Source organism: Chiloscyllium punctatum, chromosome 2 (genome assembly GCF_047496795.1).
Source record: "Chiloscyllium punctatum isolate Juve2018m chromosome 2, sChiPun1.3, whole genome shotgun sequence".
NCBI classification, from domain to species: Eukaryota; Metazoa; Chordata; class Chondrichthyes; order Orectolobiformes; family Hemiscylliidae; genus Chiloscyllium; species Chiloscyllium punctatum.
Window position 1 is genome coordinate 14,872,062 of NC_092740.1, and position 25,038 is coordinate 14,897,099.

General features: G+C 42.8%; 1 protein-coding gene across 2 annotated transcripts in view; it reads left to right on the forward strand.

Annotated features, from left to right (window-relative positions):
- The window catches only part of LOC140494599 (SH3 domain-binding protein 2-like), a 140,213-nt gene that overhangs the window by 89,948 nt on the left and 25,227 nt on the right, over positions 1–25,038 (forward strand). For both annotated transcript variants that reach the window (XM_072593961.1, XM_072593952.1), the window contains 3 exons: positions 9,368–9,438; positions 16,353–16,438; positions 22,563–22,652. In XM_072593961.1, coding sequence (XP_072450062.1) covers positions 9,368–9,438; positions 16,353–16,438; positions 22,563–22,652 — 247 coding nt within the window. The remainder of the gene's footprint in view (positions 1–9,367; positions 9,439–16,352; positions 16,439–22,562; positions 22,653–25,038) is intronic.

The window sequence follows — 25,038 nt, forward strand, 5'->3', positions numbered from 1 at the left end:
AATCAGACCTTGCCTTTCCAAATCCTGTCCCTCAGGATTCCCTTCAACAACTTATCCACCACTTACATCAGGCTCACTGGTCTATAGTTCCCTGGCTTGTCCTTACCACCCTTCTTAAATAGTGGTACCATGTTAGCCAACTCCAGTCTTCCGGCACCTCACCTATGACTATCGATGATGCAAATCTCTCAGCAAGGGGGCTAGCAACACATCCCTAGCTTCCCATAGAGCTCTAGGGTACACCTGGTCAGGTCCTGATGATGTATCCACTTATATGCGATTCAAGACATGCAGCAATTCCTCCCCTGTAATATGGGTATTTTTCAAGATGTCACCATCTAGTTCCCTACATTCTATATCTTCCATGTGCTTCTCCACAACACTAATGCAAAATACTTGTTTAGTATCTCCCCTATCTCCTGCAGCTCCACACACAGGCTGCCTTGCTGATCTTTGAGGGGCCTTATTTTCTCCCTCGTTACCGTTTTGTCCTTAATGTATTTATAAAAGCCTTTTGGATTCTCTTCACCTTATTTGCCAAAGCTATCTCATGTCCCTTTTTTGCCCTCCTAAATTCCCTCTTAAGTATATTCCTACTGCCTTGATACTCTTCTAAGGAATTCCTGTCTATACCTGACATATGCTTCCTTCTTTTTAACCAAACCCTCAATTTCTGTAGGCATCCAGCATTTCCTACACCTAGCTGCCTTCCCTTTCACCCGAACAGGAATATACTGTCTCAGGACTGTCATTTTCTCATTTCTGAAGGTTTCCCATTTTCCAGCTGTCTCTTTACCTGCGAACATCTGCCTCCAATCAGCTTTTGAAACTTTTTGCCTAATACTTTCAAAATTAGCCTTCCTTCAATTTAGAACTTCAACTTTTAGATCTGGTCTATCCTTTACCATCACTATTTTAACTGCTGAAAATGTGTTGCTGGAAAAGCGCAGCAGGTCAGGCAGCATCCAAGGAACAGGAGAATCAACGTTTCGGGCATAGGCCCTTCTTCAGGAATGAGGAAAGTGTGTCCAGCAGGCTAAGATAAAAGGTAGGGGGGAGGGACTTGGGGGAGGGGCGTTGGAAATGCGATAGGTGGAGGGAGGTCAAGGTGAGGGTGATAGGCTGGAGTGGGGGTGGGGGCGGAGAGGTCAGGAAGAAGATTGCAGGTTAGGAAGGCAGTGCTGAGTTTGAGGGATTTGACTGAGACAAGGTGGGGGAGGGGAAATGAGGAAACTGGAGAAATCTGAGTTCATCCCTTGTGGTTGGAGGGTTCCCAGGCGGAAGATGAGGCGCTCTTCCTCCAACCGTCGTGTTGCCATGGTCTGGCGATGGAGGAGTCCAAGGACCTGCATGTCCTTGGTGGAGTGGGAGGGGGAGTTGAAGTGTTGAGCCACGGGTGGTTGGGTTGGTTGGTCCGGGTGTCCCAGAGGTGTTCTCTGAAACGTTCCGCAAGTAGGCGGACTGTCTCCCCAATATGGAGGAGGCCACATCGGGTGCAGCGGATGCAGTAAATGATGTGTGTGGAGGTGCAGGTGAATTTGTGGCTGATATGGAAGTATCCCTTGGGGCCTTGGAGGTGGGAGGTGTGGGCACAAGTTTTGCATTTCTTGCGGTTGCAGGGGAAGGTGCCAGGAGTGGAGGTTGGGTTGGTGGGGGGTGTGGACCTGACAAGGGAGTCACAGAGGGAGTGGTCTTTTCGGAATGTTGATAGGGGAGGGGAGGGAAATATATCCCTGGTGGTGGGGTCCATTTGGAGGTGGCGGAAATGACGGCGGATGATACGCTGTACATGGAGGTTGGTGGGGTGGTAGGTGAGGACCAGTGGGGTTTTGTCCTGGTGGTGATTGGAGGGGCGGGGCTCAAGGGCAGAGGAGCGGGAAGTGGAGGAGATGTGGTGGAGGACATCGTCGACCAGGTCTGGGGGGAAATTGCGGTCTTTGAAGAAGGAGGCCATCTGGGTTATACAGTTTTGGAACTGGTCCTCCTGGGAGCAGATGCGGTGGATACGAAGGAATTGGGAATATGGGATGGCGTTTTTACAGGGGGCAGGGTGGGAGGAGGTGTAGTCTAGGTAGCTGTGGGAGTCGGTCGGTTTATAGTAAATGTCCATGTTGATTTGGTCGCCAGAGATAGAAATGGAAAGGTCTAGGAAGGGGAGGGAGGAGTCTGAGAGGTCCAGGTGAATTTGAGGTCGGGGTGGAAGGTGTTGGTAAAGTGGATGAACTGTTCAACCTCCTCGTGGGAGCACGAGGCAGCGCCGATACAGTCATCGATGTAGGTGAGGAAAAGGTGGGGGGTGGTGCCAGTGTAGCTGCGGAAGATGGACTGTTCCACATATCCTACAAAGAGGCAGGCATAGCTGGGGGCCATGCGGGTGCCCATGGCGACTCCTTTGGTTTGGAGGAAGTGGGAGGATTAGAAAGAGAAGTTGCTCTGAGTGAGGACCAGTTCAGTCAGTCGGAGGAGGGTGTCGGTGGAAGGGTACTGGTTGGTACGGCCGGAAAGGGAGAAGCCGAGGGCTTTGAGGCCTTCGTGATGGGGGATGGAGATGTACAGGGACTGGATGTCCATGGTGAAGATAAGGCGTTGGGGACCAGGGAAGCGAAAATCATGGAGGAGGTGGAGGGCGTGGGTGGTGTCCCAAACGTACGTGGACACCTTGCTATAGGAAGGATGTTATTAAACTGAAAAGAGTGCAGAAGAAATTTACAAGGATGTTGCCAGAACTTAACGGTCTGAGTTATATGGAGAGGTTGGACAAGCTAGGACATTTTTCTTTATAGAGTGTCGGAGACTGAGAGGGGATCTTATAGAAGTGTATAAGATCATGACAGGCATGGATAGGGTGAATGCGCTCAGTGTTTTCCCACGGTTGGGGAATCAAGGATTCCAGGGCATCAGTTTAAAGTTAGAGGAGAAAGAATAACAGGGAACCTGAGGGGCAACCTTTTTACACAAAGGGTGGGACACATATGGAATGAGCTGCCAGCGGAAGTGGTTGAGGAGGATGCATTAACAACATTTAAAAGGCATTTGGACAAATACATGGATAGGAAAGGTTTAGAAGGATATGGGCCAAGTGCAGGGAAATGGGATTAGTGTGGAAGGACATTTTGGACGTCATGGACCAGTTTGGACCAAAGGGTTTGTCTTCGTGCTGTAGGACTCTATGACTCTATATTGCAGATGTGAAGGAAGGTTGTTTTGACCAAGAATCAAGGTTAATCCAATTGGCTTTCAAACTGTCATGGGATAGTGGTATGCAATGAAAATAGAGATGTCAGATGGCATGTAGTGGAAACAGGGGGCAGGGAGCATTTATAATCATGAGGTGATTTTACTGGAGAGAAAGTGTGTTGTGCATTGTCACTGCACTAGAAACCCAGAACCCCAGCACTACTGCACTGAGGACATGGGTTTAAACCCCACCAGGGCAGATGGTGAAATTTGAATTCAATTAAAAACAAAGCTGGTCTAATGGTGACAATGTAAATTATTGTAAAAACCCATTTGGTTCACTAATGTCCTTAGGAAAGGACATCTACTGACCTTTACTGGTCTGACCTACATGAGACCCAGAACGACAGTAATGTATTTGATTCTTAACTACCTTCTGAAATGGTCCAATTTGTTGGTAACAAGTTCTGTTAGTAGGATGTTAAATATCTAGCAATTGAAAGTAACAAGGCAAATTGGTATTGTGAACTAATTATTTGATTGTATTCAAATATATATAAAGAAGGGTCAGAGGGCTTCTGTGGCACAGTGCTGGTATCTCTACGTCTGATCTAGGAGGCCTGGGTTCAAGTCCCACCTTCTCCAAATATCTATTACAGAGTTTCATGCAGGGTGTGGCAGGTTGAAATAAAATTCTTAACTAGGAACTGTTTGCTTGGATTTTGTCTTAAAACATTTAACATTTGGTGAATAACACTTGGTTCAAGGGCAATTAGGGATGGACAAAAAATTGCCAGCAACACCATAACCTGTGAAAATTTTTTTTAAAACCTTGAAGTTAGCAAGCTTAACAATCCCTGCCTATGTAAGTGTTCTGTGAAGTTTTCCCATGAGAAGTAGAGTCGATTTGGCTCTTCTTGCATTCTAGCTTAATTTCAGATCTAACTGGATAATTTACGGTAATGCCAGTTGGTTTCCTGTTTTTTTTTATTGAGTAATAATATTATTTTCATTCTTGAGTAATCTCTGCAACCGTGAATCTGGTCTGACCAGTTTGAGTCAGCAGTAGGTTGTCACAGCAAAACGTGGCTGAAGACTTGAGGTTGTGGAATTGTTAAAGTGCCCAAACCCTCAATGGGGTATTGGACCTGGAAGTTTGAAAGGCAGCTTATCTAGATCTCTATCCCGTGACACCACTGCCATCCCTAAAAACTCTTGTTTATATCTGAAATGAGGATAAAATCAAATTTGGCTGTGATAGCCCATGCATGAACAGCCAACCAACACTCATTACCTTTGCTCACGTCTGTTATAGGGGAATGGGCAAAATCTGTAATATTGAATTATTGTCTTCAGAAGAGGATGAATTGAGGAAAAAAAAATGTGGGTAACAAATACTGTTTTAAAATGGAACTAACCATTCACAAATAGAACAAAAGGTCTCCAGACTCGGTGATATTGGTTTCTCAATGAAACAATGAATGTTTATCTATCCTTGAATAAAATTGTATTCATTTTATACATTGAAAGAAAGAAGACATCTAGCCAAAAAATGTGCAGGATGATTATAGACAGTGGGACTTCCCATTAATTTAAATTTGAAAAACAATTTTCATATTGTTATATTGATATCAGAACGGCACAGTGGCACAGTGGTTCGCACTGCTGCCTCACAGCGCCAGAGACCCGGGTTCAATTCCCGCCTCAGGTGACTGATGTGTGGAGTTTGCACATTCTCCCCATGTCTGCGTGGGTTTGCTCCGGTTTCCTCCCACAGTCCAAAGCTGTGCAGGCCAGATGAATTGGCCATGCTAAATTGCCCATAGTGTTAGGTTAGGGGTATGGGTGGGTTGTGCTTTGGTGGGGCGGTGTGGACTTGTTGGCCTAAAAGACCTGTTTCCACACTGTAAGTAATACACTCTATGTTAATAATAGAGTTTTAATAAACTCTATGTTTCAGTAACCTTCTTATTTGTGGAATTCTTGTTGCGAGCACTGTTGTGGTTCAGATCAGTTAGTTCAGAACAGACAGAATGTCCCGAGTTTGGCACATTGATGTGTATGGCTCAGCATTCTTTCTGAATAGATCCAAAAGTTACAACAAGCAAAACCAGAAAGTTCTGCAAATAACGCAACATAGATCTCAACCAAACCTTGGTCTGTCTTTAACCTACTGTTTCCCAAATGTTTTCCTTTTGTGGCCCCAATTTGTTTTAAATTCATACATGAGATGTGGGCTTTGTGGTTGGGCCAGTATTTATTGCCCATCCCTAATTGCCCCTGGGAAAGTGGTTGTGGTGGTGTCCTGCACCTTGAACCATTGCAGTATTTGGGGACTGGGGTCTAGGGACACTGACAGCGCTGTTAGGGAGAGAATCCCAGAGTTTGAACCAGCGATCCTGAAGGAACAGCAATATATTTTCAAGTCAGGATAGTAAGTGGCTTCTTGAAGGGGAACTTGCAGGTGGTGGTGTTCCAATGTATCTGCTGCCCTTGTCCTTCTAGATGGTAGTGGTCATTGGAAGGTGCTGTCTCAGGAGTCTTGATAAATTTCTGAGGGTAGGGTCCTGTTACAGAAAAGTTATAGTTGCTATGGGTGGCATGGTGGCTCAGTGCTGCCTCATAGTGCTAAGGACCTGAGTTCGATTCCAGCCTTGGGCAACCGTCTGTGTAGAGTTACATATTCTCCCTGTGTCTGTGAGGGTTTCCTCCCACAATCCAAAGATGTGCAGGTTAGGTGAATTGGCCATGCTAAATTGCCCATAATGTTAGGTGCATTAGTCAGGGGTAAAATATAGGGTAGGGGAATGTGTCTGGGTGTGTTACACTTAGGAGGGTTGGTGTGGACTTGTTAGGCCAAAGGGCCTGTTTCCATACTGTAGAGAATCTAATCTTATAATTTTGTCAGAGCTGCAGAGCAGTCATCTCAGAGGTTGGGATCCCTAAGTTTCAGCTAATTAATTTTGTGCTCCAAAGGACTGATGTAACCTATGCTGTGCCTTCCTTGGGAGTGAGATAGGGTAGAGTGAGCTTCACTTTGTACCTAACGTATCCTGCACCCACATTATGTGTGTTTGATGGAGCAGATATGTGGTCAGTGCTCATCTCAGGATCAAATATAACAAGGTTGGGTACTGCTTCTGACAGTTACCAGGGAGAAACGTGGAGCCAGGGATCAGAGAATATAGGGAACAAAAAGTTTAGTTCTCACAACATTTAATGAGGAAATTCAAATAATTAACTAATCTGACATCTCCAGTAGTGAGAAAGAGAGAGTCAAGAAGTGTGGCATTGGAAAAGCACAGCTGGTCAGGCAGCATCCGAGGAGGAGAAGAGTCGACGTTTCGAACATAAGCTCTTCATCAGGAATGTGGAGAGGGCCAAGGGGTCTGAAAGAAAAATGTGGGGCTGGGGGGAAGATAGTTGGGAATGTGATAGGTAGATGAAGATAGGGGTGAAGGTGATAGGTCAGAGTGGAGGGTGGAGCAGATAGGTGGGAAGGAAGATGGACAGGTAGGACACTTCAAGAGGGTGGTTCCGAGTTGGATGGTTGGATCTGGGATAAGGTGAGGGGAGGGGAAATGAGGAAACTGGTGAAATCGACATTGATCCTGTGTGATTGGAGGGTCCCAAGGCGGAAGATGAAGTATTCTTCCTCCAAGCATCAGGTGGCTAGAATTTGCCAGCAGAGGAGGCCCAGGACTTGTATGTCCTTGGTTGAGTGGGAAAGGGAGTTGAAGTGTTCAGCCACACATGCCATCTGCTGTGTCTGTTGCTCTCGATGTGGTCTCCTCCACATTAGGGAGACAGGATGCCAACTTGTGGAACATTTCAGAAAACATCTCCGGGACACACGCACTAAACAACCCCACCAGCCCGTGGCTGAACACTCCAACTCCCCCTCCCACTCTGCCAAGAACATACAAGTCCTGGGCCTCATCTACCGCCAAATTTTAGCCACCTGAAGCCTGGAGGAAAAACGCTTCACTTTCTGCCTTGGGACCCTCCAAGTACATGGGATCAATGTCAGTTTCACCAGTTTCCACATCTCCTGTCCATCCATCTTTATCCCAGGTCCAACCCTCCAACTCGGTACCGTCCTCTTGAACTATCCTACCTGTCCATCTTCCTTTCCACCTATCTGTTCCACCCTCCACTCCGACCTATCACCATCGCTTTCACCTTACCTACCTATCACATTGCCAGCTAACTTCCTCCCAGCCCCACCCTCCTCCCATGTATCTATCAGCCCCTTGGGGCCCTCCCACATTCCTCCTGAAGAGCTTATGATTGAAACATTGACTCTCCTGCTCCTCGGATGCTGCCTAACCGACTGTAATTTCCACCGCCACCCTTTTTGACTTTGGTCACAAGCATCTGCAGTCCTCATTTTCCCCTAATTTCATTGGGGTCTCAAGCTAACCACTTAAGTACAATATAGATAGTACTGGGAGTAGATTAGCGCCAAGGCAGACTAATTGGAAGGTTTGAAACAAAAACAGAAATACCTGGAGTAACTCAGTAGATCTGAAGCATCTGTGGAAACAAAGCCAGAGTTAATGTTTTGGGTCCAGTGACCCTTCCTCAAAATTCTCACCCCTTCCTTCAACTCCCCCCATGCCTCCATCATCGTACTTCAGGTGTCATGTGGAGACAAAAAAAAGATTCTAACAATATAATATGGCACTAAATCTTATAAACTTTATAGTGAAACAATTCTTGAACCAAAAAAGAATTTCAGAGCTTTTAAATCCCAACTGACTCCTCAACACAGCTGTGTTGATGCTGCACAAATAGATGCTAACATTTTCTCTAACTTACACCTATCAATTAAAGCAGTCCAGTAAGATTTTTTTTCTCTCTTTCTTTTGGTGACAGTTGCTATCTTATTTTAAGGTTAAAGACCAGAGGACTTGAAAAATCTCAGGTCATGACAATCAAACAAACCATATTTGCCTTTCAGAGTGTTTACATCTACTCCATCAATTTATGACTCCCATATAAGGCTCTTGTATCCGCCAAAATGTGCCATATTTCAATTTTGAACCAATTTTAAATGGATAAGTCTTGAGACTTGTTCCTCTGTGCATCCTCCCCATCCCTAAACTTTATTTCCTTTCTCCAATCAGGGAAAATGATTTTCACTGGCAATGGGAGTGGGTTTTATGAATCCAAGTATCAACCATCATCTTAAAACGCTCCGCGGGGTCTTCCTGACCCCACTGAACTTCTGCCCTTATCTTAGCATAGAGTACTTCCTTTGTAAGATAGAGAACAGAGTTTTCTCTGATATGTACAGTGCTTCATAGTCATTGATTGTATTAATACTTAAGTCACAAAGAGAAAATACTTGGAATTAAGGATGGATGAGGGCTAACTAAACTTCTTGAACGAATCAGAAATGAAAAATCAAATTCAAAATATCATATAAATTTCCTGTTAAGGTGGATCTTTTAAGAATTCAGCTCCTTTGTTGATGGATTCTTTTGATTATTTTCTCTTTAATCCTTTTGCTGGGTGAACTGTTCCAAACTTTTGTGATTCTGTGGTTAGTTAGTGTCCAATAATTTAAAACAAAAGAAGGTGGTTGAGACTGGATAAAGTTCCTGCTCCTGACCATTGTGACTTGTGAATCTAATCAGAAACCCCACTGGAAGTACAAATGCATGAAGATGACAGTTGGGAACGGGAATGTGCTTGACTGCAATATTTCTTTCCATATGAAAGGAAATCAGCCATTCTCTCAAACAGCATGCTTGCAATTGACTAGATGGTCTTATTCTGTGCTGTGTGATGAATAAGCAGCTGTAGGTTAAAGAGAATGTTGATGTGCACTATCACATTTTGGAGATTCAACATTCCAGGAAAGGTCATTTGGAGTTTCTTAGCTTCTTTTCATTCTTTCCCAATTAAGACCCTTGTTTGGATTGGAAGTGTGGAATAGGAGAAGAGCTGGAAAAAAGGTCACAGTTTCCAGTTTTCACTCTAGAATAATGAAATGATCAACAGTACGAGAATTTTAAGAATTGTGACAATACAGATTGTATCTAATACAACAACTGAATGATCACGACTGTGAAGGCTTGGGGGCCTTCCTTATCCTTTGTTCCCATAGCTTCCATGGTGAATTAATGCTGAAAAGACACAGATGAAACGTGGTCTGATAATTTCTTATTGCTGTTTCTTTCAGAAATGGATGATGGGTTTGCGAAAAGAAATTGATCGTTATCATGAGAAGACAGACATGCAAGGAAATCTGAGGTATCCACTGAAAACTTTCAACTATAGAATAAGGAAAAGTTAATTTTTCTATAGTCACACATACTTCTTAATTACAGTAGAACCTCGATTATCTGAACGAGACGGGCAGGGAGTATTTTGTTTGAATAATTGATCGTTCGGATAATCGATCTGATCAGAAACAAGCAGTAATTTATGAGTGCCAGTTATCCGAACATTTCTCGGTTATCTGGCAACACACGCCATAATGTTGTTTAACAGATAACTGATCTATTAAAAACAAGCGGTAATTTGAGTGCCATTTATCGAACATTACTTGGTTATCCAGCAAGGCACACCATAATGTCATTTAACTGGATGCTGAGTTGCTTAATGCTGTTTTTATGGGACCTTGAGATCTTGTTCGGATAATCCAAAATTGAATAATCGAGGTTGTACTGTGTTATCTTTTTTACAAACATTTACTTAGTTCTTGTTTAATGCCTTCTTTCAGTTATTTCATTGTCATAAGTGAGTCTTCAATATCTAATACATTCAGTCATTCAGCCTGGGAAACATTGAGGAATGTCTTAGTTATCCTCATTGTTTCTGGGTTTGTGTGGCATAATTCCAGCCTTGTTCTTTCCCATACTGTCATATCACCGAGAGGAATAACCTGTTGATGAATAAAGCTTATAGTCAAGCCTGTAGAAGAGCCATTTGTGTGCAGCACCATGAAGGGAACTGGTTACCATTGCACAGTATCCATCGAGGCAATACCTTAAAGGCAGAAGGAAGAAACATTAAATGAGAAAAGTCAAAAAGAAGAAAACTTTTATTCCAAAAGAAATTGAGTTCTTGAGTTGTTGTGATAATTAGTTAAAAATCACACAAAACCAGGTTATAATCCCAACAGGTTTAATTGGAAGCACTAGCTTTCGGAGTGCTGCTCCTTCATCAGGTGATTGTGGTGTCCACAGCTACCTGATGAAGGAGCAGCGCTCTGAGAGCTGGTGCTTCCAAATAAACCTATTGGACTATAACCTGGTGTTGTGTGATTTTTAACTTTGTACACTCCAGTCCAACACCGGCATTTCCAAATTGTGATAAATTCGAGCCTTCTTGAGTGAGAAGGATAAGGGACTGCCTGTGTCTTGTACAAAGCACATTTCATGATTTTAGGATCATCCAAATTGCTTTTTAGACAAAATATAAATCCAAACAAATCTGGAATTTAAGGTCTAATAATGACCATGAAATCATTCTCACAAAAACACATCTGGTTATTCATATCCTTTTCGGAGGAAATCTACCATCCTTGCCTGGTCTGGTGAAATGTGACTCCAAATACACATCAATGCACAATTTTAACTGCTGTCTGAAATAGCCTAGCATGCCGCTCAATTGCATCAAATCACTAAAATGTCTGTTATCTAAATGGAGAGAAACATAAGAGTGTTTTGGTGCAGAGGGTTCCATTTGTCCTCATGCATGGATGACAGAAAACTAGTATGCAGGTTCAGCAGGTCATAAGGAAGGCAAATGGAATTTTGGTGTTCATTGCTAGAAGAGTAGAGAGTGAAAGTAGGCAACTGTTACTGTGCCAGTGCAAGGCATTAGTGAGACTAGACCTGGAGCATTGCAGGTCTTAGAGGCAATTCAAAAGAGATTCAATAGATTAATTCCAGAGGTGAGGGGTTTGCCTTATGAAGAGAGATTGTGCAGTTTACACATATATTGTCTGGAGCTTAGAAGAATGAGGGGAGATTTAATAGAGATGCTAAGGGGTTTTGATAGAGCAAGTATAGAAAGGGTGTTTCTGCGTAAGTGGAATTCTAGAATGAGAGATCATAGTTTAGGATAAGGGGTAGCAGATTAAAACACAGATGACAAGAAATTACTCTGTTAAAAAGGTCATGAATGCTTGAAATCACTATCCCAATGTGAACTCACGCTGGGACATTTAGTAAATTTAAGAAGGAGATGAACAGGTTTTTAATGAGTAATGGGTTAAAGGATTATGGAGAGAGGTAGGAAAGTGGAGTTGAGGCTGAGATGAGATCACCCATGATTATATGAAATGGTAGAGCAGCCTCAAGGGACTAAATTGTCTTCTCTAGCTCCTTTTAATTTTGTTTTTTAAGTAAAGGAATGAAACTGGACAAACCACTTGGCACCAGTCAAAACACATGAATCAACAATAGCAAAGCCAGCTGTGTCAGCCTGTGAAGCCCTCCTAATTATCATCTGCAGGCAAGTGCTAAAACTGGCAAAGCTGTCTCACAGACTAATCACGTAACAGCTTGACAGTTATAATCACAAAAGTCATACTTCCAGACACCACCCCAGAATATGTTCTGTTCCAGTGGCAGGATAGACCCAGCAGAACACAGTTGTGGGGGAAATTGATGAGGGGTTGCCCAGGTGTTCTCAACATTGTGACAATGGAGCCCATAAAGTCTCATTATATCAGGCCAAGCATGGGTAAGGGAACCTCAAGAACAGGATGGGGCTGTTTTCCCTGGAGCGCCGGAGGCTGAGGTGTGACCTTATAGACGTTTACAAAATTATGAGGGGCATGGATAGGGTAAATAGGCAAAGTCTTTTTCTGGGGTTGGGGAGTCCAAAACTAGAGGGCGTAGGTTTAGGGTGAGAGGGGAAAGATATAAAAGAGACCTAAGGGGCAACTTCTTCACACAGAGGATGGTATGTGTATGGAATGAGCTGCCAGAGGAAGTGATGGAGGCTGGTACAAATTGCAGCATTTGGATGAGTATATGAATAGGAAGGATTTGGAAGGATATGGGCCGGGTGCTGGCAGGTGGGACTAGATTGGGTTGGGAAATCTGGTTGGCATGGACAGGTTGGACCGAAGGGTCTGTTTCAATGCTGTACATCTCTATGACTCTATGAGTGCTGGAGAAAGTCGCTGTGTGGAGTTTGCACATTCTGGTGGGTTTGCTCCGGTTTCCTCCCACAGTCCAAAGCTGTGCAGGTCAGGTGAATTGGCCATGCTAAATTGCCCGTAGTGTTAGGTAAGGGGTAGATGTAGGGGTATGGGTGGGTTGTGCTTCGGCGAGTCGGTGTGGACTTGTTGGGCCGAAGGGCCTGTTTCCACACTGTAATCTAATCTAATCGCTATTTATCTAGATGTGCTAATAACCAGGAAAACTAATAAAGGGCATGTAGAGAACTCGGACATTGTGATGGGATACTGGCATCTGTGGAGTTATTTCTGTTATGGGTCATCAATCTGAGAAAGAACACCTTATCCTCACTCACTGTTTCCTGCCCATATCCAATTCTCTACCCATGCTAATACAATACTTCTAACACCATGGGCTCTTATCTTCAGACTTTACCTTTTGTGAGGTACCTTGAGGAACACCTTCTGGAAGTCCAAATACAACACATCTACTAGTTCCCCGTATCCACTTTGGCTGAGACTTCCTCACAAAACTCTCATTACTTAAGTCAGATGTGATCTCCCTTTCACGAAGCCATGCTGACTCAGCTTAATTAGATTACGATATTCCAATTGCTATTGCTTCCATAATTATTGATTCCAACTGGTTTGTGCAGGTGGTTATAAGCTGCCTTCTTGAACTGCTGCAATCTATTTGCTGAAGGTAGAGCCAAATGCCATTGGAAGGAATTCCAGGATTTGACCTGGTGCCACTAAAGGAAAGGCAATGTTTTTTCAAGGTATAATGGCAAGTGCCTTGGTAGGGAACTTACAGATGGTGGTATTGCCATGTAGCTAGTACCCTTGTCCTTACAGAGGGAAGTGGTTGTGGGCTTGGAAAGTGATGTCTAAGAACCATGGTGAATTTCTGCAGTGCATCTGGTAGATGGTACGCACTGCCACTACTGAGTATTGGTGGTGGAGGGAGAGAATGCTTTTGGATGTTGTGCCAGTCAAATGTGCTGCTCTGTCCTTAGTGTTATCGAGCTTCTTGAGTGTTGTTGGAGTCACATTCGTCTAGGCAGTGTGCTTCATCATTTTCCTGACTTACACCTTGTAAATGATGGACAGACTTTGGGAGTCAGGAGGTGAGTTACCTGCTGCAGGATTCCTAGCCTCTGATCTGCTCTTGTAAGCACAGCATGTGATGGCTAATCCAGTTCAATTTTGCATCAATGGTAACCCCCAGGATATTGATGGTGCGGATTCATCAATTGTAAGACCATTGAATATCAAGGGGAGATGGTTAAATTCTCTCTTGTTATGGTCTTTGCCTGATATGGTGTGACATGAGCATTACCTGCCAATTGTCAGCCCAACAATGGATATTGTCCAGGTAGCTTTGTCATTCTGACATAGACCATTTCAGTATCAGAGGAGTTGTAATTTGTCTGAATATGGTGCAATTATCAGCAAACACCTCCACATCTGACCATACAATGGAGAGAAAATTATTGGTGAAACAACCGGAAATGGTTGGGTTAGGACACTTCACATGTGTGAAGAGAGAAACAGAGTTAATGTTTCAAGTGCAGTGGAAAGTGATGGTTTTTATTCTGTTGATAAAGGGTAAGGAGGGGCAAGTGAAACAGATGGGGAATGCTTAGAACAAAGGGAATGCTGGTAGATGGATTATACAGACGAAAAATAACTGCTAATGGTTTTAAATGTAGGTGCTAATATAGAAAATAGATCAGCTGTACTGACAGCAACTCTTTTTAACAAGACACAGATAGGGTTGGAGGAGAGGGGAGAACAAGGAGTAAGGTCAACAGATCATGATTGGGTGTTGGAGAATTGTCAGTTGAGCTGAGTTGCTGTTGGTAGATCTTTATGCTGGCTTCGGCCTAACGTCAATTCAGCATACAGCCAGTTGGAGCTATAACCAATGCAAGAGACTGAACCCCAGGTCAGGGTGCATGGAACACAGTCAGGATGATTGTGAAGAAGGTGAAAGAAGGAATGCTAGTAAATTGGATCTTCTTCATGAAGAGGATCCTCCTGGATTGCTGTATGTTCCAAGCAGCGGATATAGTCTATCTGCAGGATTTTCCCAGCAAGCAGTACTTTGATCTGACCTTCTGAAGCCTGATGCAATGTGAATATCTCCTGAAGGCATTGAGGAGAAAGGAAAGTGAGGGTCCCCTCTCCATCCTGTTTGCAGGTATTGCAAACAATGGGCCTAGCTTTGTTCCTGCAGATGCTCCAAATGATTGGACCATTGTGTATCACCTATCCTTTGTGGAAAAACTTGGAAAGAATAACACCTTTGACCACAATTCTGTCAGGAAGTGGTCAACACATAACATCCTCGAGGTCCTGGGGGAAGAGGGTTGATCCTGTTCCTGGTTCCCTGAGCAGACTGCCAAAGTCATTTGGCAGAATACCTTATCACCAAAACTTTCCAACAAGCACCAAAACATAGCATGGCCGGTGGTGAGATGGGCACTCTCCATCAAGTTCTTCATGTATGTCCACATGCGTGCCATCAAAGTGGCTGTGGGGAGCAGCTGGAATGTGCCTTTGTAAAGAAGGTCTGAAGAGAGATTTAGTGGCTTTTGTCAAAGTTTGACCTGAGCAGCTCCAGACGTGGGATTCTGGTCTCTGCGGGCTGCATCCTGGATGCACACTGAGACTAACAAAGACTGTGTTTGAAAGAACATAAACTTAGTGAAAGATGCTCTTTGATCTGCTGAAAGCATTGTTGGTCTTCCAGTGCAAAGAGATTACCTCAACTGAGTGTTGCAGACTGGCACATTCTAAAGTCCAGGACTATGTGCTGAGGGATGCACTAAAGCTTGGGGCAGCTGCCACCGAGGGCACAGTGGGGGCAGACCACCATCTGAGGTGGTTTCTCCCAAAGTACAATGGGGGTCTTTTCAGTTGTCAGACCTTCTCGCCACCTCAATATATGTAGTTAAAAATCACACAACACCAGGTTGTAGTCCAACAGGTTTAATTGGAAGCACACTAGCTTTCGGAATGACGCTCCTTCATCAGCGTCGCTCCAAAAGCTAGTGCTTCCAATTAAACCTGTTGGACTACAACCTGGTGTTGTGTGATTTTTAACTTTGTACAACCCAGTCCAACACCGGCATCTCCAAATCAATATATGTAAATAGTGTCCTGCATAAGTAAGAAATGTCATTGGCAGGGAATGTCAGATGTAAGGTTTGTTTTCCTTGAATTGCAAAGAGCTTTCAGAACTGCTTTAGTATATGTATAATTTTTTTATGAATAAAGTATATTTTTGCAATTAAAATAAGACATTCATTAGGCAGATTTCTGAGATGAAGGGGTTGATTTATCAAGAATAGCTGAACAGGCTAGTCCTTTTATCATTAGAATTTAGACCAATGAGAGATGGTCTTATTGAAACATACAAGATTCTAAGGATAAATGTTGAGAAGTTGTTTCCACTAGCTGTGAAATTGCAAACTAGGGACATAGTTATAGAATATGGGGACATTCATTTAAAATTAAGAGACAAAGGAATTTCTCCTCTCAGAATCTATGAGAGTCTGGAATGCTATACATGAGAGGCCTGTGGAGTTTAGATCACTGAGAGTATTTAAGAAGATAGATTTTTGAAGTAGCAGGACATTGAGGACCTTGAGGAACTGACATAAAAAAGGACTTGAGGCCTGAGGCACATCAGCCATGACATAATTAAGGGAGGCTTAAAAAGCTAAAATGGCCTTTTCATCCTATTATTTCTGGTTACTTGTTAATTATCTGTGTTGCTAATTGCTGTATTTGTTTTTTGAATGACAGCATATGTACCTACAGTGAATTGACAGCAATATTTTAGACTGAAAAAGGTACATTCAAATTTCATAGCTAGGTTCATCTTCATATTTGGGGTGTAAATGTCAAATTTTGAGAGGAACTTGCTATGGAGTATCTGCAGAAATGCTGCGACAGAATAGATCATAGATCTAGATCTAATGGCTGGATTTTAACGACTTGCTTTGCGTGTTCTTCCTTTCAGTGACTATTCTGATGCCGAGAAGTTTTACGGCTCAATAGAGCGTCCAGTGCAGATAAAATACACAGCAAAAGAATCAGAGTCTGGAGGTGAGTGGTTAGCATTTTGCTTTCCTGCTATATTTGCTGTAGTTTTATGGGCAATGATGGGACTTGTAGTTCATCAGCTAGTGTTAGGATAATGACATATTATCAACAACGCGGTTCAAATTCCATAAGGCCAGTGCCAATAGCATTGCTCTGATGCATGCATTTGATGACAAAATGATGATCATCTTCTGTCGCTCTCAGGTGAATGCTGTGTATCTTTCTATCCCTGTCCTGATGAAAAGTGACTTGGTTATAGAAGTTAATCCAACAGAACATCTGAATGTCAGCTATCAAAACCCTGCCAAATCCAATATTTCCCTCTCTGCCTGCTGCCTGGAATGGCCCACATGTTGCAATCAGTAATTAAGGGGCAGCAATAGTTGTGGCCTAAAATACAGATGCACGCAAATATTTAGTAAACTCGACAGATTGAAACTGGTGTTGACAATAGTGCAATTTAGCGCCATCTGCAGGAAATCTGTGGTGTCTGGGGAACAAAAACGGCCGAGGGAAGTCTGATACACTAGACAGATAGAAATGTTCTCACAAAGTAGGAAGGAAAAGATAGGTTTTACAAATCACCTTCAAGTCAGAAATAAACATTCAAGTGCAGAAATAAACATTGGAACACAAATATAGATCAATGGGAGAAAAAGTTTTTGATAAACAAAATTATTCAAAGATCTGCAGCATTTATGATTCTAAGATTAACATTTAAATGTTCTTCTAAGGGAATGCAACTCCCCATCTGAGTTTTACAGAGCCAGAGAACTTGCTCAGCCACCAACCATGGTTTCATATTATTAGAAACTCAGCAACTTGTGATTGATTCTCATCTTTTCAACAATGAGAATAGTGTGTTCTCAGTTGAGGTTCACAATGCATGTGTAAAGATAATTCTATGTATAAAGATTGGGTCAGTGCCCTCTAAAGGTATTGTTGACAAAGATCTTTTGGATTTCTGCATTGTACAGATGGCAGTGATTACCGTCAGTTTTACCCAGTGTTGATAGTTAAGTGGTCAGTCAAACACAAATCCTGGCCCAATATTTACTTCAAGATATTCTGCTTTAAAATATCAGCCTTCCAAAATTGTCCTAGACTATGAATTGACAACTAATCTTCAGGACTCTGCTGCAAACATTTCAATGGAGGGGCATGACATTTTTAACATTTGTTTTAGTACATAACATGAATATTGTTAAAAAGTGGAACATGTTACTATACTCTCTCTCAGTTAAGCTTATTCATTATAGAACTATTAAGGTTGATTAGATGATCCTTCACAGGCAATCAACTAAGCAAGCCTGTTCACTTTCCAAATGAGCATGGGTGTATCAAGCAACCATTGGAAGGAATGTCATACGACGAAATGTCCAACTAGGATTGTCGAGCCTATTGCTCTATGAGAAGAGATAATAAATTGACATAGTTTTATGGCTATGCTTTCCAATTCTGGAACTCTGCCTCAACAGATTGCCTCCAGCACGTGGACTGCAGCTGTTCAAGAAGGTGGCTCACCACTAGCTCCTCAAGACAATTAGGGATAGGCAATCAGACCGTAAGATATAGGGGCAGGATTAGGTCATTCAGTCCATCAAGACTGCTGTGCCATTTGATCATAGCTCATAAGTTTCTCAATCCCATTCTCCTCTCTTCCCCATAATATTTGATCCCCTTACTAATCAAGAACTTATTTGTCTTAAAGACAAATTACTTGGCCTCAACTGTCTTCTGCAGCAATGAGGTCCACAGATGCACCACCCTCTGGCTGAAGAATTGCTTCATCATCCCAATTCTAAAGGGTTGTCCCTTTGCTCTGAGGCTGTCCCCTCTGTTCCTAGTTTCTCCTACAACTGGAAACGTTTTCTCCACATCCATTCTATTCAGTGAGAACCGCCAAGATCCTGCTCAACTCATTGAGTAGAGATCCAGAATCTTGAACTGCTCTTCATATGACAAGCCCTAATTCTAGCAATCATTCTCGTAAACCTACTCTGGAGCTGCTATAAAACTGCGCTGTGAGGAGGCTCTTCCCAGACTGCTTCACCGTGAAACCGACTGTGAGGACACCATTCCCAGACTGCTTCACCACGACACCGACTGTGAGGACACCATTCCCAGACTGCTTCACCGTGACACCGACTGTGAGGACACCATTCCCAGACTGCTTCACCGTGACATGCACTGTGAGGACACCATTCCCAGACTGCTTCACCACGACACCGACTGTGAGGACACCATTCCCAGACTGCTTCACCACGACACTGACTGAGGACACCATTCCCAGACTGCTTCACCGTGACATGCGCTGCGAGGACACCATTCCCAGACTTTTTCACCATGACACTGACTTGAGGACACCATTCCCAGACTGCTTCACTATGACACCGACTGAGGGGACACCATACCTTGTCAGCTTCACTGTGACATGGACTGCGTGAACAGCATTCCTGGACTGTTTCACCATGACACCGACTGTGAGGACACCATTCCAAGACTGCTTCACCGTGACACCGAGTGCGAGGACACCATTCCCAGACTGTTGCACCGTGACACCGAGTGCGAGGACACCATTCCCAGACTGTTTCACCATGACACCGACTGTGAGGACACCATTCCAAGACTGCTTCACCGTGACACCGAGTGCGAGGACACCATTCCCAGACTGTTGCACCGTGACACCGAGTGCGAGGACACCATTCCCAGACTGTTTCACCATGACACCGACTGTGAGGACACCATTCCCAGACTGCTTCACCATTACATTGACTGCAAGGGCACCATTCCAGACTGACAGAACCAAGGATGGTATAAATCAGAAATAAAAACAGAATTTGCTGGATAAGCTCAGCATAACTGATGGAGGGGTCACTCAATCTGAAATATTAAGTCTGTTTTCTCTCCAGTGACCTTACCAGCCCTGCTAACATTTTACCAGCAATTAATTTTTATTCCCTTCCAAGACTGCTTCACTATGCCATCAACTATATGGACATTATTCCCAGACTGCTTCACTGTGACAGTGACTGTGAGAACACCCTTCGCAGAATAATAAATATTATTATCGCCAGTGACGCTTATACCCTATAAAAGAATACATTTTGTTTTAAATCCCTGTTTGAGATATATGCACGATTTTCTGAAATAGTCTCCTTTGACCTTTGTCTTTATTGGATTAGTGGTGCTGGAAGAGCACAGCAGTTCAGGCAGCATCCAACGAGCAGCGAAATCAACGTTTCGGGCAAAAGCCCTTCATCAGGAAGGGCTTTTGCCCGAAACGTTGATTTCGCTGCTCGTTGGATGCTGCCTGAACTGCTGTGCTCTTCCAGCACCACTAATCCAGTATTTGATTTTCAGCATCTGCAGTTATTGTTTTTACTTTGTCTTTATTGGTCAGCCATGATGTGGTGGTGCCAGTGTTGGACTGGGGTGAATAAAGTCAGAAGTCACACAACACCAGAGTATAGTTCAACAGGTTTATTTGAAATCACAAACATTTGAAGCACTGCTGCTTCATCAGTTTGCCTGACGAAGGAGCAGTGCTCTGAAAGCTTGCGACATAAACCTGTTGAACCTGTGGGTCTGGGTGGGTTGCTCTTCGGAGGGTCGGTGTGGACTTGTTGGGCTGAAAGGCCTGTTTCCACACTGTAGGGAATCTAATCTAATCTAATCAATAACCCGGTGTTGTGTGAATTCTGACTTCATTGGTCAGAGCATTGAGTTTAAGAGTTGGGATGTCATGTTGGGGCTTTACAGGACATTAGTTAGGAGAAAGTGAGGACTGTAGATGCTGGAGATCAGAATCAGAATGGAAAAGCACAGCCAGTCAGGCAGCATCCGAGGAGAAGGGAGTTGACGTTTCGGGCATAAGCCCTTCAACGGGAATTCGATGTTTTAGAATGATGGCTTATGCCTGAAACATTGACTCTCCTGCTCTTGGATGCTGCCTGTCTCCAGAATATTAGTTAGGCCACATTTGGAATACTACTTTCAATTCTGGTCTCCCTGCTATAGGAAGGATGTTGTGAAACTTGAAAGAGTTGAGGATGTTTTAAGGGTTGTTGGGTTTGACCTATAGGGAGAGGCTGAATAGACTGGGGCTATTTTCCCTGCAGCATCAGAAGCTGAAGGGTGACCTTATAGAGGTTTATAAAATCATGAGGGGCATGGATAGGGTGAATAGACAAGGTCTCTTCCATAGGGTAGGGGAGTCCAAAACTAGAGGGCATAGGTTTAGGATGACGGGGAAAGATTTAAAAGGAACCTAAGGGGCAACTTTTTCGCAGAGAGGTGGTGCATATTTGGAATGAGCTGCCAGAGGAAGTGGTGGAGGCTGGTACAATTACAACATTTAAAAGGCATCTGGATAGGTTTATGAATAGGAAGAGTTTAGAGGGATATGGGCTAAGTGTTGGCAAATGGACTAGATTAATTTAGATATCAGATTGGCATGGATGAGTTGGACTGAAGGGTCTGTTTCCATGTTATACATCTCTATGACTCTATTATCATACAGAACAAGAGTAAAGGACATGATAAATGTAGGAAAGTATGCACAAAGCTTTATAAGTAATTGCATTTCCATATCTCAAGTTATGTCTTAACATGACTTTAGTTTAAAACTTTTAATTTTACATCTAAAGGGTTACCTGCCACTGTGACTAATTGATCATAACCCATACTCAATGGAGGGTTAAGAGATGAGAATCTGGTAGTACATGTATGTAAAAGGCTGAGAAGATAGCAGAGAAAAACCTGTGGAGCAAAAGTGTTTCTTTACTGATGTCATTCATTTCATCTCATCACTCATTACATTCCTCACATCCAATAATTGAATTATGCCTGAGCTGCTTTAGATATTAATGTTTGCAGCATCCAAAAACTCGACCTTTCTTGGATAGAGCATACACTGAACTGAGTTTATATGCTGTAAGGAGGAAGACGAGATTTACTTTGGTCCTTCTTATAGCAAGATTGTAAATAGGCATGAATATATTCTGTGTCAAGATGTGGTGCTGGAAAAGCACAGCTGGTCAGGCAGCATCTGAGGAGCAGGAGAGTTAATGTTTTGAGCATAAGGACTTATGCTCGAAACGTTGATTCTCCTGCTCCTAGGATACTGCCTGAACGGCTGCACTTTTCTAGCACCACACTCTCGCCTCTGATCTCCAGTGTCTGCAGTCCTCGTTTTCTTCCAGATGAATATATATTCTGTATTGAGTATTTATAGCAGTATTGCAGAGTATTATGAGAGTTGTCATAAAGCTGGTCGCGTTTTTCGAAAAGCTGTTTCTTTTCTCAAGGATACTGTGTCCTTGGTTTTTTTTCTGAGAGGTTGTAAACAGCTCCCAGTTCTGAATAGACTGGTTTGGTTTGGAAATTAAAGGGTATTGAGAGGCCTTTTGTTTATGTGTTAACAGATGAGACTTCAAAGCTGAAAAATGTGTTGCTGGAAAAGTGCAGCAGGTCAGGCAGCATCCCAAGAGCAGGAGAATCGATGTTTCGGGCATAAGCCCTTCTTCAGCAACACATTTTTCAGCTCTGATCTCCAGCATCTGCAGTCCTCACTTTCTCCTAGATGAGACTTCAGGCCAAAGTGGTCATGTTTTTGAAGTGACCTGTATAATGAAAGGGGAGTAGTCAGCTCTCTAGCTGAGCAGTTCAGTCCAGAACTCATTAGGAGTTCAGCTGGGTGGAAACAGGCTCTCTCTCTCCTTCTGCCCTTCTAACTTCAACCTGTGAGCATTTGCTCCATTTCCACTGTTTTTCTTTAAGAGGGTTGCTTATTGGTACTGTTCTGTATATTTGGAACAGCATAATTAAGTCTAATGTGGATAGACTGAGTTCTCTGGGGGGTTCTTTATTCTGTTCTTTGTTTAATTTTGGAAATAAATCTTTGTGTTTTAAAACCTGAATCAATCTAGCTAATTTACTCCAGGTAATTTTCACTGTACACTTACCAATACAAATTGCAAAGTTACGGTCTGGGCTGCCTGCTTAAGAATGTTTTGAGTGGTCTGGCCTAGTCCATAACAGAATTCACAGTACCTTAAGGAATTCACATTCCTACGTTTTCTCTTTTGTGTCATGTATTCTTACAGATTTTAATTGTTTTACTCAGATTACGCAGTGGATGATGATGAGGAGGAAGATGAAGAAGAGGAGGAGGGTGACTACCTGAGACCAGATGGACTCTCTGTAGAATCAGAAGGTATTTTTATTTTTACTCCTTTATGAAATGTGGACATTGCTGGTTAGGCCCGAATTCATTGCCAATCCCTATTTGCCCAGAGTCACGCACAGGCCAGACCAGGTAGGGATTGCAGATTCCTTCCCTAAAGACATTAGTGAACCAGGTGGGCTTTAATAACAATCAACAATTATGCCCAGAACAGCAAGGTATTGTTAGACTTACTCTATTCCTTTTTTAACTTTTGTCACTTACTGAGGTAGGCTGTAGGATATTTCCCCAACTCCCCTGGTTTTCAGATTACAATTTTCAAAATAGGCCTACAGCAAAATCCTTTAAACTGAAATCAAGGATAGATTTACTAACAAAACATTTAAAATGTAGAGGAATAGTTTTGATATTCCTTCCATATAGACATGCACTCTGAGAATTAACTAAAAGAGGACAGGAAAAGAAATGTGTTAAATATTACAACCTTTGTTCAATCCAGAGGCACTTAAAAAAAAACATTCACAAGTTATAACTTTCTGAAGGTCAGTGTCCAATAATAGTTTCCTTTGTGAGCTGGACTCAGTAGCTATCCTTCTTGCAGGCAAAAGTGTAGTCAACTTTCCATCCGGCAACTTCCAAGACAGAGATGGAGATCTGCTTGCCCCCTATAGATCAGCAGCAACTAACTCAGAACCCCACAAATGTACACATCAGCAATTCAGTTTCTGGTCATGTGACAAAGACAGGTATTTCAGTACTGATGGTTCATCTCAGTGGACTAATTGGAAGGTTGTTAAGCTAGCAGTGCAGCTTTGCCTCCCCCAGCTGGTGAAAACATAAATTGTTTTGAGGCTCTCCTTTATCCAAAGCTGGCAGGAAGCAGACAGCTAGTGTCTAACGCCTTTGTGTCAGCTTTAGCTAGAATATCACCAGAATAGAACAGCTTCAAAAGTTTCTGAAAATATGATCATTTTATGAGCCCAATAACTTTGTTCATTTTTAAAGGAAACTGAATTAAGCCAAAAATTATAGAAAAGAATATTGTATTGTTTGGGATTTCTCTTCATGGCCTCTGGCATGTCAAGTGACATCCTCAAAAAGTTCCAACAAGCTTGTCAAACAAGATTTCCCTTTTGTAAATCTATGTTGACTCTTTCCAATTTTGCTATTTTTTTCCGAATGTCCATTTGTTACACGCTTTATAACACAGGTCATTCTTCTGTAATGCAATGATTGCATTCTTGTGAAACCCCAGGCTAGATAAAAATCGTGCAATAAAAATAGCACTTAAAGTGTTGGTAGTGCATGTTTTAAAAGCTAGTGCTTTAGAAACAACATCCTCTATTCGCCAATTGCATTACAGCTAATTTGCATTGATGAAACACGCATTATAGCAGAATGAGCTGTAGATTCTAACATTTTCCTTAGTACTGACATCACTCTAACAAGTCTATAGATCTCTACTCTCCTTCCCTTCTTAAATTATGGAAGCTACCATTCAGCCATTAGGAACCTTTTCAGAATCCTTAGAATTATAGAAGCAAGCTGGTGTAGACTCAGTGGGCCGAAGGGCCTCTTCCATATGGTATGATTTTACGATTCAAGCATGTGCGTCCTGTTCCCCTGTTGTACATGTACTCACTATTTGGCTTCTAGTCAAGTAAAATCAGGCTTTAAAATTCTCATCCTTGCTGTTAAATTCCACTACGACCTCACCCCTTCCAATCTTTGTAATATTCTCCACCTTCACAACCCACCAAGATCTCTGTCATCCTTCTATTTCTGGCCTCTTGTGAATTCCCAAATATAATTACTCCACCATTGGTGGCCACACCTTCATTAGATTAGATTACTTACAGTGTGGAAACAGGCCCTTTGGCCCAACAAGTCCACACCACCCTGCCGAAGCGCAACCCACCCATACCCCTACATTTACCCCTTACCTAACACTACGGGCAATTTAGCACAGCCAATTCACCTGACCTACACATCTTTGGACTGTGGGAGGAAAACCATGCAGACACGGGGAGAATGTGCAAACTCCACACAGACAGTCAATTGAACCTGGGACCCTGGCGCTGTGAGGCAACAGTGCTAACCACTGAGCCACCATGCCGCCCCTATCAGTTGCACAGATCCCAAGTTCAGGAATATTCTCCCTACATCTCTTTGCCTCTTTCTGATTCACTTTTCTCCTTTAAGACATTCCTGAAAACCTACTATTTTGACCAAGCTTTTGATCATCTGACCTAATGTTTTCCTATACTTCAAAAATATCCCAAAATGCATTAAGCAATGGCTTTATATTTTGAAGTATGAATAATTTTATTATATAGCTAAGTTAAAAATCACAAAACAGCAGGTTATAGTCCAACAGGTTTACTTGGAGGTACTAGCCTTCGAAAGCCAGTGCCTC